General features: G+C 42.9%; 1 protein-coding gene across 4 annotated transcripts in view; it reads right to left on the reverse strand.

Moving 5' to 3' along the window:
- Positions 1–15,735, reverse strand: part of MYO16 (myosin XVI) — a 579,863-nt gene that overhangs the window by 132,288 nt on the left and 431,840 nt on the right. For all 4 annotated transcript variants that reach the window (XM_059144127.1, XM_059144126.1, XM_059144125.1 and 1 more), the window contains exons 24-25: positions 7,324–7,399; positions 1,479–1,654 (exon numbers count right to left, since the gene is read on the reverse strand). In XM_059144127.1, coding sequence (XP_059000110.1) covers positions 1,479–1,654; positions 7,324–7,399 — 252 coding nt within the window. The remainder of the gene's footprint in view (positions 1–1,478; positions 1,655–7,323; positions 7,400–15,735) is intronic.

A 15,735-nucleotide genomic window follows, 5' to 3' on the forward strand; every position in this document is an offset into this window, starting at 1 on the left:
CTGTCAAGTTGGAATGTTCCGTCCTGACAAGGGAACATGAAAGGGGCGACTGGTCCAAGATCAACGGGTTTTCTACAGATGCCAGCCAAGTGCGACGCTCGGTAAGAGTGGGGGGACCCTGCCCATCCTGCCGGTCACGGGCGTGGGTGTGCAAGGATGAAGGCAGTGTGCACAGAAGGGAGGCATGAAACACTTACAGAAGAGTCATAAGAAATAAATCTCCATCCCTGGAAATGGAACACTCAATTTCCCTTTCTGGGCGGAGGAACCACTGTGAATTATCTTCCTTTTGCAGTCCTTTAGGGAAAAGACTAATGGCCTCTATGCCTGGTAATGTTTAATAATTAAGGTTAAAAATTACAGTTTAGAGGTGTGTGGTGATTCTGTGCTCTTGATTTCCAGGATGACTGAGAAAGGAAGGGCCAGGAGGTTCAGTGAAACCCTCAGGAGTAGAGATCTTCCTTATGAAGGGTAACTCTTTATTTTTTTTTATGTAAAAAATATGCCACTTTGTATTTAGTGAAATTGAATTCCTGTGTTCAGACAGTCCAGGAATGACTCCATCAAAGGATCCCTAATTGTAGGGTCCATTGGCTACACACACACACACACACACAGAGTGCACATACTCACTCATCTCTAATATGTTATCTACATCTTGCCACTCTTCCAAAATAGAGCTGATTTTAATTATGCTTTTATTTTAATTGGTAAGCTCAAATGCATTCCAACAAGCTACAACAACTGAATTTCTAAAATTGATTGTCCTGGACACCTTCCCAAACATATTTCTCATCTTCGTAGTTTTGGTGGCAGGCAGAGCAAACCAGGCTACCATCAGGCACTGAATCCTTAACGTTAACACATTTCCTACCTATTTCCTATTGGTTTGAGACAAGTCCGCTGAATCTGTAGCTCTGTTTTATGAATAGAACCTTTATGTTTTAAGGACAACCACACTTGTGTCGGACAAGTCCACATTAAAACTAGTATAATACAAAAGTAAGCTTAAAATCCACATGCTATCCAGAAAAAATACTTCCAGCTCCAGAAACATACACACTGTCTATAAGAGAAACTACAATTTATTGTTTAGAGACCTAAAACCTCTGAAGTGATTAATGTCGACAGAATAAGGTAGCGAAGTTTATTCCCTGGAAAGCTACTGTCCGTGCAGTTACTTCCCATTCATCAAAAGGACAGTCACCGAGACAAGGCACAAATAGGATGTTGCAGAGACAACCAATAAAATCACTAATGTCCTATTTGCTATTGAATTTTCACTCTACTGCAGTCTCCTCGACCGCCCCTCTCTCTTAAGGTTATACTTCTGCCAGGATCCTTTTCATTACTTTTTGAAATTAAAATATCAATTTGTTTCCATCCATTTTCAGAATTGCATTTAAAAAGAGAGAGAGAGAGAGAGAGAGAGAGAGAGAAAAAGTAAAGGTACTAACAAGAATCAGAGGAACTCCTACCTTACTGAGTTCTAGATAATTCCTGTTTTCTCCAATAATTGAAGAAGCTGCCGTTTTCTTACTGAGCAGGGTGGATTTCTGTCCTCTGAACTTAAAAGAAGGATAGGAGGACACGAGGGATCCTGTCTGTGACAGTTTCGACTGGAACAAATGATGGATCACGACATTTTCACTAGCTAGGAAAGAAATAAAGCGATATTGTGAGTGGCATTCAAATCATTATGTCCCCGAGCTTTAAACACACTCCTCATTCCAGCGCTGTAAGCACTCGACATTCCCAGTGCAAGACGGAAGTGAGAGGTCATCTTTCCTTTTGCCCCTATTGGGTTTTCCCCACCATTAATCCTACCACTTGATGAATTCTGACCTTCTCTGTCCTGACCAGGAGTCCTAATCCGTGTCCCTGTCCTCTATCTCAGCACTGGCCCTTGGCCTTCTGAGTAGCCCTTGTGACTCTCCTAGCCTTGGGAACCCAGTCTTGCCTGGCTTGGGTCTACAGGGTTTCAATTCTCTTGGCCAAGTCATGAAGACCTGTGGTTTCTGCCAGCAGCTTCCCACCCCAGAAACACAAGTCCCAGGGTCTAACCCAGCTTCCAGTGTATGTGAACATTTGTAGGGACCCTGTTCCATTTGCTTGTACCAGTTGTTAGGGGAAACAGTTCAGCTACAAAGATAAAAAGCCAATGTCTTTTACATGTGAGGTTATACAAATTCTATTAAATTTGGAATCGTATAGTGAAAACCACACACAGTGGTGAGCGCTCTAGAAGACCTTTCTCTTGTTACCTGCCTTTGTATTTACACAATCCTCACCGTTGAGTTTCCTTTCCTACAAAATGACCATGACATACCTAGTTTGAGGATGATACAGGGTTAGAATGTAAAGTCGTGTGCACATCATTTAGGACCTTGTGGACCCATGAGCTAGTTAGCTCTGTTGAGCCAGCAAAACCATTTTTCTACCTTTCCCACACCCAGATGACTTTGCTTGTGCAGACTAACATATTTAGTGACAAGGCATGTAAAGGAAAGTCACTACATGATAAACAAACTAGGCAGAAGTGTCAGAAAAGGGAAGAACAACTGGGGAAGGTAGGAAGGCAAAATGGAGCCCCGTGGTGTTGGATACAACTTAGGGCTAGCAGGATAAATTCATGATTTTTCAAATAGAGCTACACACCCATATTTTATCTACGTATCTTCAGTTGTCTCATTCTGAAGGGGCCTCAGAGCAAAGACAACCCAGTTAGAAATGAGCTCGTCAAGCCCTTAGACCTCAGTGTTTCTTAATACCATTCTTCTCTAAAATAAATCTAGACTTCTTAGGCACAGGGCTGATTTGGAGGCAGAGCCAATAATCATGGAACATTCTGGAAGGCTAGAATATCAGGAGGTGCTAAACAAGATCACGAGAACCTGAAGAACAACCTCGGAGCTGGCTTGAAGGGCTGCTCACTGGCCATATCTTGAACAATGTCAGTATCAAAATAAGATAAGTAATGGATTGTGAGTCATTTAATAAAATAAGAATCTATGAGCCCATACTGCTAATAATTTAATTAGTTAATTAATGAGAAAGGGGAGTTCTTGCATTTGAATGTCACAATTGATGGGAAAATGGGGCGTAGAAAATGGTGATTTTGCAACCATCAGAGAAATTGCTGATTTGGGCAAGAATCTATCATGTATGTGAGCCAGCAGGTGAATGTCTGATGTGGAAGAGAACATTGATTGCCTCACCTTCCTTATGAAGTGACAGAGAAAAACAGCAGCTTTCATTACAGAAACCTAAACTGTGTCACCTTAACATGGCTGTGTCACCAGTGGTGTTTCAAAGAGTCAGTGCGTCCTATGACTGGGTTGGGTGAGGACCGTTGAGCTCCTCTGTGGGGCTTCTGCCCAGAAGGGGTGTGCAGATGCCGATGGGAGCCAACAGCAAAGAAGCCGAGATTGAGGGACAGTCTTCAGAATAACTGGCCTTTAGGTTTTAAAATGACAGTCATGAAAGAAAGTGAAATAAGTCAGTCAGAGAAAAACAAATACCATATGATTTCACTCATATGTGGAATTTAAGAAACAAATGAGCATAAACAATGAATCTTGGAACACTGAAAAAATAAAATTAAATTAAAAAAAAAAGAAAAAAACAAATGAGCAAAGGGGAAAAAGAAAAACCAACAAACAGGCTCTTCATTACAGAGAACAGACCGATGGTTACCATAGTGGAGGGAGATGGTGGTTGGGTTAAATAAGTTAAATAGGTTATATAGGGATTGGGGGTGCACTTGTTGAGCACTGGGTGATATATGGAATTGTCGAATCACTACATCGTAAACTAATAACACTGTATGTGAACAAACTGGGATTATAATAAAAATAAACAAATGGGCAGAGGACCTAAGAAGACATTTTTCCAAATGAGGACATATTAATGGCCAAGAGACACATGAAAAGATTTTCAGCACCTCTAATCATCAGGACATGGAAATCAAAACCACCATGAGGTAGTATCTCACAGCAATCAGATGCCTAGTACCAAAAGGCCAAGAAATAGTACGTGTTGGTGAGGATATGAAGAAAAGGGAATTTGTACTCTTCTAATGAGAGTGTAAATTTGTGAAGCCACTTTGGAAAACAGTATGGACGATCCTTCAAAAGTTAAAAGAGAAGTATCAGGATTCCACTGCTGTGCATTTACCCAAAGAAAATTAAAACATTAATGATGTGAAGATGTATATGCCTCTATGTTTATTACAACATTATCTATAATAGCCAAGATATGGAAGCAACATAAGTGTCCCTCAAGAGATGAATGGATAAAGAAGATGTGGAATATTATTCAGCCACAACAAAGCATGAAACCTGGCCATTCAGGACAACATGGATAGACCTTCAGGGTATTTTGCTAAGTGAAATAGGCAGGCAAAGAATACCATATGATTTTTATTTATATATGGAATATAAAAGCAAACAAAAATATAAAAATAATTCTTAAATAAAGAGAAAAAACTGGTAATTTCCAGAGAGGAGGTGAGTTGGAAGAATGAAACAGGTGAAGGGAATTAAGAGGTACAAACTTCCAGATATAAAATAATTTACACAGATGAAAAATGCAACATAAGGAATATAGTCCACAATACTGAAATAGTCCTCTATGATGACAGAGGGTGACTATGCTTAACATGGTACTGAATAATGTATAGAACTGTTAAATCAATGTATGCACCTGAACATAATGTAACCTTTTATATTAACTATAATTCAATAAAAAAATAAATACATAAGTAAGTATCATTTAAAAAAAGAAAAAGATAAGCAGAGAGAATGTCCCAAATTAAAGAAGACTGAAGAGAAATGACAGCTAAATGCAGCGACTGCCCTGAATTGGGGCAAATCATCATGGGAGCCATTGCTGGAGTGAGCGGCAAAGGGATAGGACTTGGGTCTAGATGTTAGCACTGCGTCAGTGTTCAATACTCAGACCGTTGTTTTGTAAGATGATGTCTTTAGCTCAAGATGCATACCAAAGAGGCCTTTTCTAGGTCTCAAATGATTCAGAACACACATGTCATGCACGTGCACACACACACACACACATACACATGCACACATGTATGTCCGTACGCACATGCTGCGCACACTTGCACACACAGGGAGAGATGGTGGGGAGTGGAAGGCAGGGTGAATGGGACGGAGAAGACAGAATAAAAGAAGGGAAATGAGGAAAATGAATTGGGAAAAGGGATTATGGGAGTTCTTGGTATGACTTTTCTAACTTCAACTTGAAATCATTTCAACATCAATAGTTCATGCTGATGTTGAAATGGGAAGTGTCCCCGGAAGGAGGTCTGTAAACATTGTATCCAGTGTTTTCCTGCCAGTCCACCAGGATACCCGAACTTAGATGAATAGTTTATGAGCAAGTGCACAGAGGCACTCGGAGACAGTAGACTTGAGACTTTATTTCACATCTCAGGCACAGGTGAGAGCACTCACTGCATTTCTGCCTGAGCTGTGTCTCCAAGCTACCTGCCTCCCTTTGGCCAGCTGGCTCACGATCCCATACCAGACCTTACAACCTTTCTCAGCTGGGAGCTTTTTGATAATAGGAAGATTTAATTAGATACTATAAACAAAGTATCTAGCAAGGTACTCAAAAATTTTTTAAAAATCTATAAATTATACTCACTTTTAACAACTATTTACCGCATCAACAATTTCACAAATTCATAAAATACTATCACAACCATACATCTTTTTCTTATATGATAGAATGGGTGAGGAACTATGGCCTGTGTGCCAAATCTGGCCCACTGCCCATTTCTGTAAATAAAGTTTTATTGGAACACAGGCATGTCCATTTGTATTATCTACACCTGCTCTGTCATTGTAACAGTAGAGTTAAAAAGTTGCAACAGAGACCTTATGGCTTACAAAGCCTGAAATGTTTATTCTCTGGACCTTTATAGAAAACACCTGCCACTTCCTGTATAAACATGTAAGAATCTATTGTAAATTTTGTCTGCTTGCTCAGATGCCAAAAGAATTTAGAACAAAACAAGACTCACTTGTGTTCTCTTGGAACTTAATATACACAAAAGAATGACTTTAAAGGGACTCTGTTAAGGGAAGGAGAATAATATCACGAACCATCACATTCTTTCTCTAAATACATATTCTATCCCCTGAAATGCAAAAATAAAGAAAAAGGCATTGCGCCAACTTCAAAACCACACTATATATTAGATCTTCTCGCAAGGTATGACTTAGATGGTAATACACTATCAATGGAAACTCAAATAATTGGAAACTAGAAGGAAGATCTTTCCAGTGATAATCAACAGGGTCCGTTATTTCCATTCCTTTCTTCTACATGCTGTCATTCCAATCCCATGCTCCTTCGGCTGGTCTCAGTTTTAAGAGAACTCAATCGCTTTAAGTTCTGAGAGACCAGCTCAGTAAGTCCCCCTGAAAAACGATCTCTGGCATCCGCACCACATGATTTAAGGTAAATACGGTCCTCAAGCCAGCGGTGATTATTTCCAGCTCAAAGCCCTCAATTTGTCTCATGAAGGGTGATCACAGGCTTCTTTTTTTCAGGAAAGATAAATGACCCAGCTCATGGCTAGCAACTTAAAGCATCAAAGATGATACATTTTAATTCACTGAAAAGGTTGTTAGGGAAACGAGAACTAAGGGCTACAGAAACGCTATGGAGAAAGAATGACTAGAGTCGGCAGAAGTATACATATTGATACATATAAGGGCACAGTATATAAGTGTAGTATGTACTTAGTCCCCTGTTTTATAGAAATAGATACAAGTACATAAAGGCCTGAGATTCACTCACTAGATAGAGGCTGTCAGTTGATATATACAGATAAGCATGTGTGCGCGCACATATGAATTTGTGCCCTCCCTCTACTTCGTGGGTATTAATTCTTTATAACAGAAAGTACGAGAATAAAATACCACCCTTAGGTATGCTCCAGACATCAACTTCAGTAGTGAAATTCACCCTGCTGTGGCCTAAATAATTTTGGAAGCTGTATTAATCTTCATTAGTCTTCACAAAAGAGCTTTTTTATATTCATACCACTAGAGTGGTAAAGGTATTTTATATTTCTATCTGCTAAAAGCTTAGTTAAATTATGGTTTCTACTAGACTCCAAATTAGATTGTAGCCAATGTACATTGTGGCAAGATCCATTCTTTATTATTCTGGGCTTTAGAATGTAAAAGATATTTCAATTCCCCTGTCGCTGGTGGCATATTGCTGAGGACAGTGTTCAGAGACGGGGAAAGAAAGAGTGTGTGGCATTTTAACCATGGGGGAAAAACTTACTTTTCATTACAAATAGAAGATTCTGTGAGAGAGTGTCTTTATTTTTTTCAATTGCTCCAACAATTTCATACATTACCTGTAATAAAAGAAAATGGTGTGATTACTAATGTTTAAATATGGCCACAAAAATAATCTCCTTTGCAGAATTATCTGACTCAGAGGAAGTTTCCAATTATTCACCAGAGAGGTGTTTCCAGTCTTCAAAGTTCATCTTACACCCCAGGTTGAAGCTCCTTTCTGCACATCAAACAAGGGACACCTCTCCTGTACTAATTTTCCAAGTCCCCCTCTGACTGTGAGTTTAAGAGGAAATGGTAGTGACTCGTGTTCGTGCAGCCTCCCTTCATTCCCGAGGACCCTCGTCTTCCCAGAAAACTCACTAAACCGGGCAGGGGGTTGCTGCCATGCCTGGGGAAGAGGGCATGATTCCAGTTGGAGAAATTCAGTGGTCTCTTTATATTCAAAGATTCCTTTTGGATCATTTAAACAGTTAATGTTTAAAATGAAGAAAACATGATGGGGAGCCTGGCTCAGTCGGTAGAGCATGAGACTCCTGACCTCGCGGTTATGAGTTTGAGCCCCATGTTGGGTACAGACAGTGCTTGAAAATAAGATCTTGAAAAAAAATGAAGAAAAGATGATACTGAATTAAACACACAGATGCAGAGCACAGACAGACAGACACACACACACACACATTGGACTACCTGATTTTCTCTAAAAACATTTCTTATCTTTGCTCTTGTTATGGTCTCGTTCTGAATGGCCATTCCTACCCAATCTCACAGTAAAATTCCTGCCGTACCTTGAAAACAGTGACTACAAATTGTCCAACTCCATCTCCCTGCAGCAACCAACAGAACGCCTGTCCATTGGCCACATTCAATCAATATCTGCTGAAAGGAACTTTAATGTTTTGGAATATTATGACCAAATACAGCAAAACACTGTGCTGTACATTTCATTTAAGATTGTGCTGATGAGTCTTGCATTATCACAAGATCATGCTTTGGAGCTTGTGCTTTTTGGATCGTGCATTGGAAAGTTCTCATGAATGGTACCTGTACCAGGCAATGTGGAGAAAAAGCTGAAGTTCTCCCACTGAAACTCAAGTCCAGACCTTCCCAGTGGGAGACTCCAGTCACATACCTAGGAAACCGCATCTCCCACACATGTCCAAGGGCAAACACTCAACCAGGGCAGTTGGATGCTGGCAGGAAGCATGGAGCTCAGCACATGTTTTTACTTTGTATCAAATGAACAAATCTTGAAGCATGCGAGCATAATTGTTTTTGTGATAATGGGCAAACTACAATACTCTCTTTCACGTGTTAACTAATAGTCTCAAGGGCACTCCAAGACTGAGAGCTTCTGACCTTACTCATAAGATATGGATGGCACCAGTATTGACAGGATTTGAGTTCACAGCTCAAGGCAGGTTTTAGACACTGCCCATAAGAGTTGGTTATTGTATCATCACAATATAATAATGCAAATGACTGAGAACATGTTACATAAAATTGGCATTAGTGGAATGTTAACACAGGGGTCCAAAGAATTTTTTTTTCCTGGCCCTGAACCTGGAATGAAGTCTTTCCTCAAGAAGTCCCTGCATACTTGAGGGGAAAATCAAAATGAGAGACCAACCGCCACCCCCAGACCCTAAAGTGTGCACATTGTTGGTGGACTAGTCAATATTTACATATTTCAGTGAATAGAGCCAAGAAATATACAACACATATCAAACTCCTATGTGAGGGGTTTCATTTTTTTTTTAATTTTAAAAATAAAATACAATCTGATTCCAAACTTGGTCTTTCAACCATAACAATTTCTTCAAGTCAATGAAGTTTAATATTGGCCTTGTCCAAGGCAAGTTGAAAATTTAAATAAATGATATCTACTCATGTCTGTTTATTACATCTGTATATAATCTGCTACCATTGCCTTCAAATATTTCTGAATGAAACTTTTGATTTTAAGATCATTGCAGGTTCATGGGCAATTGTAAGGGACGCTACAGACAGATCCCATGGGCCCATTACCCAGTTCCCTTTAATGGTAACATCCTGCAGAATGACCACAGCCATCAACCCTGTTGGTAAGGGTCTGCTTCTGACTCTTTGCTCTGTTTCATGATCTACATATCTATCCCCTCACCTCTGTCTTGATTACTGAAGCTTTACAGTAAGACATTAAGTTAAATGGATGAATTCTTCCCACATTATTCTTCTTTACAAACATTGTTTTGGATGCCTGGGTGCCTCAGTTAAGTGTCCGACTCTTGGTTTTGGCTCAGGTCGTGATCTCAGGGTCGTGAGATGGAGCCCGGTGTGGGGCTCTGAGCTCAGCAGGGAGTCTGCTTGAGATTCTCTGTTTCCCTTGCCCTCCCCTCTCTAAAATAAATAAATAACTCTTTAAAAATTTTGTTTTAACTCTTCTAATTTATTCACTATTCCAAATAAATTTTAGAGCAATGTTGTCTATCGATAGCTCTGTATCTAAACAAATTTTTGCTATGATTTTGATAGGAATTGCATTACACCTGCATAGTGATTTGGGGAGAAGTATTGCGATACTGCTTGTCTATGAGACTACTGACCATGCTGTGTTCTTACCCACAGATGTGATGTGTCTCCCAGGCAGCTCTCTGCATGCTTTCCTCATGGTTTTGCGGGTTTCAGCATACAGATTCTCCCCATTTCTGTTAGACTTTTACCTATTAGCATTTTTTATGAGCAGTTGTAAATGTTATTGTATTTTTAATTTTGGTGCACTTTACCAGTATATAGAAATGCAGTTGATTGTTTTTTCATTTATGTTGTATCCTGTGACCCTGATGAACTCATTTATTAGTTCTACGAGACTTTTTTCCTTCCTTGGGATTTTACACATAGTCAATCGCATCATCTACAAAAGGATCAATTTTGTTTCTTCCTTTCCAGTATATCTGACTTTAATTTCATTTCTCTTCTTAGCACACTTGCTAGAACTTCCAGCATTCTGTTTAATAAGAATGGTGAGAACAGACATCCTTGCCTTCTTTCTGACCTCGTGAGCAAACACTCATTTTTTCACCATTAAATATTATGTTAACTGTAGGATATTTTTGTCGACGCTCTTTACCAAATTGAGGATGTCTCCTCTAACAATATTTTTCTGGGTGTTTTCATCCTGATGAATGTTGAATTATCAAATGCTTTTTCTGCATCAGTTGGTACGATCATGTGATTTTTTTTTCTTCTTTAGCCTGTTAACATGGTGGATTAATCTTGACTGATTTTCAAATTATTGTACCAGCTTTGCATCTCCAGAAAAAAAGACACAACAAATTATTCATGGTACATAATTCTTTCTACATACTGTGTAATTACAGTTGTTAATATTAAAAGTCTTTTTGCGTTTTCATTCATGAGGGATACCGATCTTCAGTTCCGTGAGTGTGTGTGTGTGTGTGTGTGTGTGTGTGTGTTCTGTGTCTGGTCTTCACACTGGGTAATACTAGCTTCATAAAATGAAGTGGGAAGTGTTCTCACCTCTATTTTCTAGGTAAGAGTTTGTAAGTTTAGTGTTAATTTTCTTTTAAACATTTGATAGAATTCTCCAGTGAAACCACTGGGAACGGGAACTTTCTTTTTGGGGAGATTTAAATTCTAAGTTCATTTCCTTGATTCAGTTACGTATTTCATTGGGTAAATTGAGGCCGTTTGTGCTTTTTGAGGAATTGGTCCATTTCACCTAAGCTGGTGTTTGTGACAGTTACAGTTTTCCTCTCGATCTTTCTGGTGTCTGCACGGTCTCTGGCGAAATCCCGTTTACTCCTGATAGACAGCGGTTGGTGTCTGTTCTCTTTTATGTCCTTCTTTCTTCAGATGTGTCATTTCGGGTTATCGGCAGCCAGCCAGCCCTCTGTTTCATCGATTTCCTTTACTTTTTTCAACTTCGCTGATTTCTGTTTGCTTGCTTTGGTTTTATTTTGCTCACTTTTTTCCCGGTTCTTGAGGTAGGAACTTAGACCATCAACTGAGACCTTCCTCTCTTCTAACATACGTATTCAGCGATAGACATTTTCCTGTCTGCACTGTTTTCGCGGTGTCTCACAATCAGTACGCACTATTTCCATTTTCATGTAGTTCAACACATCTTTCTAATTACTTCGAGACTTCCTTTTTGATCCATGGAATATACAGAAGGGCACCGTTTAGTTTCCAACTATTTGGAAATCTGCCCGCCATCTTTCCGGTATTGATTTTTGGTTTGGTTGCTTTGTGGGAGGTAAGCCCACTCCATAGAATTCTCATCTTTCTGAAATTCTTTAGCTTCGATTTTCCCCCAGCAGGTGGTCTTTCTTGATACATATTGTGCTGGGACTCAAGAAGCACGCGTAGTCTGTTTTCACTGGTTTGAGCGCCCCGTAAGTGAGTCGGTCCTGTTGGTGAGCGGAGTAGAGTTTTACTGTATCCTTGTGGAGATCCTTACAGATGTCCCGTCACGTGTCCAGAGCAGGGTGTCAATGTCTCCAGCATAAACTTCTGTTTCAGCTGGCTTCCTCTGATGCCACTCAGCAGGACGAGAGAGGCCCAGCCTCATCACTGCCACTTGGGAGAAGCCGGCTCCCCACTCAACCACCACTGATGTAGAAGAGGGCTCTCTCATCTCTGCTGGGCAGAGAGGCGTTCTGGTCTCCCACCCCCCCCCCCAACATATGCCCCTGGCTGTGGGGTGAGCAGGTGGAAGGGGCTGGCATGCGTCTTCGTGGCTTCCTACAAAGCCACCCCTGAGGGGGTATGAGGAGAGGGGAGCTGTGGCTGTGTTATCTCTGGGGTGTGCCCAATGTCCCAGCCCCCCACTAGGCCTCCTCTAACATTCTCTGTTGCAGTGGGGAGGTGGGGGGACAATACAAATTCAGAAACTTAGCACAAAAATCTAAAATAGGCCTCTCCAATTCAAAATTGCATGCCCTAAGAGGAAAACTATTTTAATAAGTGTGCCTTAGGGGTTGTGTTTGGTTTTGCTTTAAAAATAAGGATAGAAAACAAAATGGCCACAGCTTAATATAATATTAATCTAATTATTAATCTATACTAATAATTATTAATATTTACATTATTATATAATATGTAACTATATTATAATTAGCAATTATTAATATAATTACTATAATCTAGACTAAATAACACACTTCACTTTTTTATCCAAAAAGAATGCAAGATCTTAAAGTTAATTTCGAGAAAAGGCTGGAAGGGAAGAGCATTAAGTCAACGAGCGCTCCCATCGGATCCCCAGCCAGTCTCTACCTGCAGAGCGGTGTCCAGAGGATCCTTCCACACCGGGCACATTTGCACACTACCTTCCACCTCATTCTTGCCACTCAGCAGCCCAATCTGTCCCTTGACGGCCACCTTGCCTTGGCTTTTAGCCCCAGCTCCTCCAGCCGCCAGGGCCGAGTCTGCTCTGCAGACCCCGTGCTCCGGGGGGGTCCAAAGCTGCAGGGCAGAAGCAGCAGCTGGGCGGGGGTGTGGGGTGGGGGAGGCAACTTCTGGGCTCCAGCTTCGACCAATCACGGAGCCTGGTGGTAAACATGTCACGATACTGTGCCTTCTCGTCTCCAGGACAGGGGAGGGCACGGCAGCCTCTCTCTGTCTGTCTGCCCCGTCTGTCCGCCTGCCGACCTCTCTCCAGTGGATTTTGAACATCGACGAACAAGGCTGTTAGCCCTCCGCCCCGCACAGTACCTGGTTTTCTAGGCAATGCCCCACACCTGCTTCTAGCGCTTGCCTCTGCCATCTTCTCTGACCTGTTCCAGAACGTTTTACAGCACTGACCTGAGAAGGGCACACGACGTTCTCTAGGTCCTCTGTGCTGAGGCAGCCAGGAAGGCTGCCTCTCTTGCGGTGTGACTACGGCAGTCAGAATCCTGTGTCACTCTCCAAAGGACCTGCCTCCGAACAGAGTGGGTCCCCCCGGGGGGGGGGGGGCGTAGGGCCGCCGGACGCCCGCTGCGCTCTCCCCCTTGGCATCGTCAGGACCTCGTGACAGCAACGGCCTCTAGGAGGCAGAGGAGGCGACGACCACATAGAAAAGAAACCACAGAAGCCACAAAACTCTGTGGGACGAACGTCCCTGGTTCCCGGGTGTCCCAAGGGAGGTGAGAACCTTCTACGGGAGGGAAACAACCAAGAAGAGGCTCCGTGCACCCCAGAAATAGCACCCGGCTTTGTGAGTCTGTGCGGTCAGGAGAACAGAGCCGGGCCTGTCCTCTCAGCCGTGCGCCCCGAGGAGGAGGGACTGGCAGACTGCGCGGAGGGAGCAGCAGGAAGCCGGGGTGGCGGAGGCCTTTCTCGGTCACTCGGGCCAGCTGTCTTGCTGCTCTGCCTTGCTTGTCCTTGCCGGTTTGTTATTCGGGGATGAAAGGAGCAAAACACAAACGTAGCAAATGATAGAGGCCCCGTCTCTGCTTTCAACTACCTTTTTCCTCTTTTCCCTCTGCCTTCGCATAACTGGACTTGAGACTTCAGTTGTTTTTCCCTCTTAAGGACTGGAAAGTAGGGCTCACGTGCAAAGTGGCAGGGTCCCTCAGGCATGTGATGGAGACGTTTACGTGCATGGGGCCCGATGCCAGTGCTTCAGGAGGCTGTCTCCGTAGCCAGAGTCCTCTGGAATGAATCTGTTCAACGAAAAGACTCCAAAGAAAACTCAGCGTTTTGCTTGTGTTTCAGCAGTTAGCAGGACTCACACCAGTGCTTCGGCCTTGGGGTCCGTGGAGGAGTGTGGGTGACCCAGGGGAGTAGGGGGTGCTATTCTCCTGAAGTCCTCCCTCTGACACCCCGGGACTGCAGGACACACAATCACAAGATAGATCAGCTCAGCTGTCTATGTAAGAGGGAGACTCAAGCTTTCCCCGTGGGTATAAATGACACTTTACCAAGCTGCCTCGTTTCCTGGGTCCACAAAGAAAAGTTATCAAAGGCCAGACACACGCGTTCTCCTCCTCACTGGGGGCTGTCAGGCTCCTGGGTTGATCACCAAGGAAATGGAAGCCAGAGGGGAGAGAGCTTCCTCTGCAGTCAGGGCTTTCGCTCTGCACTGAGAGCAAGGGCAGGTGTGTTACCGCCCTTTGATAAAGAAGGCGCCCGGTCGCAGAGCCAGGCTCCTGGGCCCTTTACCCCTCAGTGCAGCCCCTCTGTGGGGGCCCGGCCCTGCGACGTGCTAGAAGTATGCTCACCTGAGCACCTACTGTGTGCAAATACCTCCAGCATTCCTAAAAACAGGCTTCACAGTTTACCTACAGGAGTGCATCCTCTGGGGCTTGGCACACACGCGCACAGCTTAGCCCTCCCCTGGCCCTCTTTAATCATCATTGTCAGGAGTGCAACGAAGGACTCTGCATTTCTAACTGGCTCCGCAGTTGATCCTGGTGCACACCTAAGGATGAGAATGGCAGCTCCAGGTACCAGCAGTGTAAGCTGCCCCAGGAACACCGTTCTCCCCCCCCGGGGATGCTGGCAGGGAGCAAGAGAGCCCAGGCCTGGGGTTTGCAGAGAAATGTCTCCTGGGCATTCGAGATACAGTACAATGATGAGAGGAGACAACGGCTGAGTTAAAATCGCTGGTAAGTTTAAGATGAGACAACATTATAATAATACTCACTACCAACCTTTTTCCTTTGGAGGGTTGGCATTTCTAAAAAGCGTCCAGAAAGCATTTTCAAATATTTTTATCTGAGATGGCAGCAAGAGAACTCCGTATTTTTCAAACAGCCATGATTGCTGGGGTCCCCTGTGTAAGCCATGAACCGTGCTGGCAGTGGGGGGACAGAAAATGAATAAACGCGGGCTGCGGTAGGAGGGAAATGCAGCCAGAGCTGTCAAGAAGCCTTCCTCTTGTAGTTCCACCCGCCGACTGCAAACACACTCATGGGACGCGGACGGTGACCATTAGCTGAGGGCACGACAGCAGCATGACTCTGGACATCAGTTTCTTGTTTTTACAAGGTCAAGTTCACCGAGGTCAGTTCCTACTAAAGTCTGGTGACTTTGCCAGCACAGCCCACAAGACACAATGTTATTTAAAGGGAAGGGGAACACGCTACCTAGGAACTCGGGAAATGGGCATGGGTGGTGTCATCTGCTTAGACCTTCGAGCTGCCTCTGGTGTGGCTCATAGCCAAGGTCACTAAATATTATCTGCATCAGACTGACGGTGTCATCGGGGTTCAAAGACTATATCCAGAAAAAAAAAATCAGACAGCAATTCAGCAACGTGGCAGGATACAAAGCAATGTACAGAAATCAGTGGCTTTCTTATACACTAACAATGAAAATACAGAAAGGGAAATTAGAGAGTCGATTCCATTTACTATAGCACCAAGAACCATAAGATACCTGGGAATAAACCTAACCAAAGAGGTAA

Source organism: Mustela lutreola, chromosome 13 (assembly GCF_030435805.1).
Source record: "Mustela lutreola isolate mMusLut2 chromosome 13, mMusLut2.pri, whole genome shotgun sequence".
In the NCBI taxonomy this organism is placed as follows: domain Eukaryota; kingdom Metazoa; phylum Chordata; class Mammalia; order Carnivora; family Mustelidae; genus Mustela; species Mustela lutreola.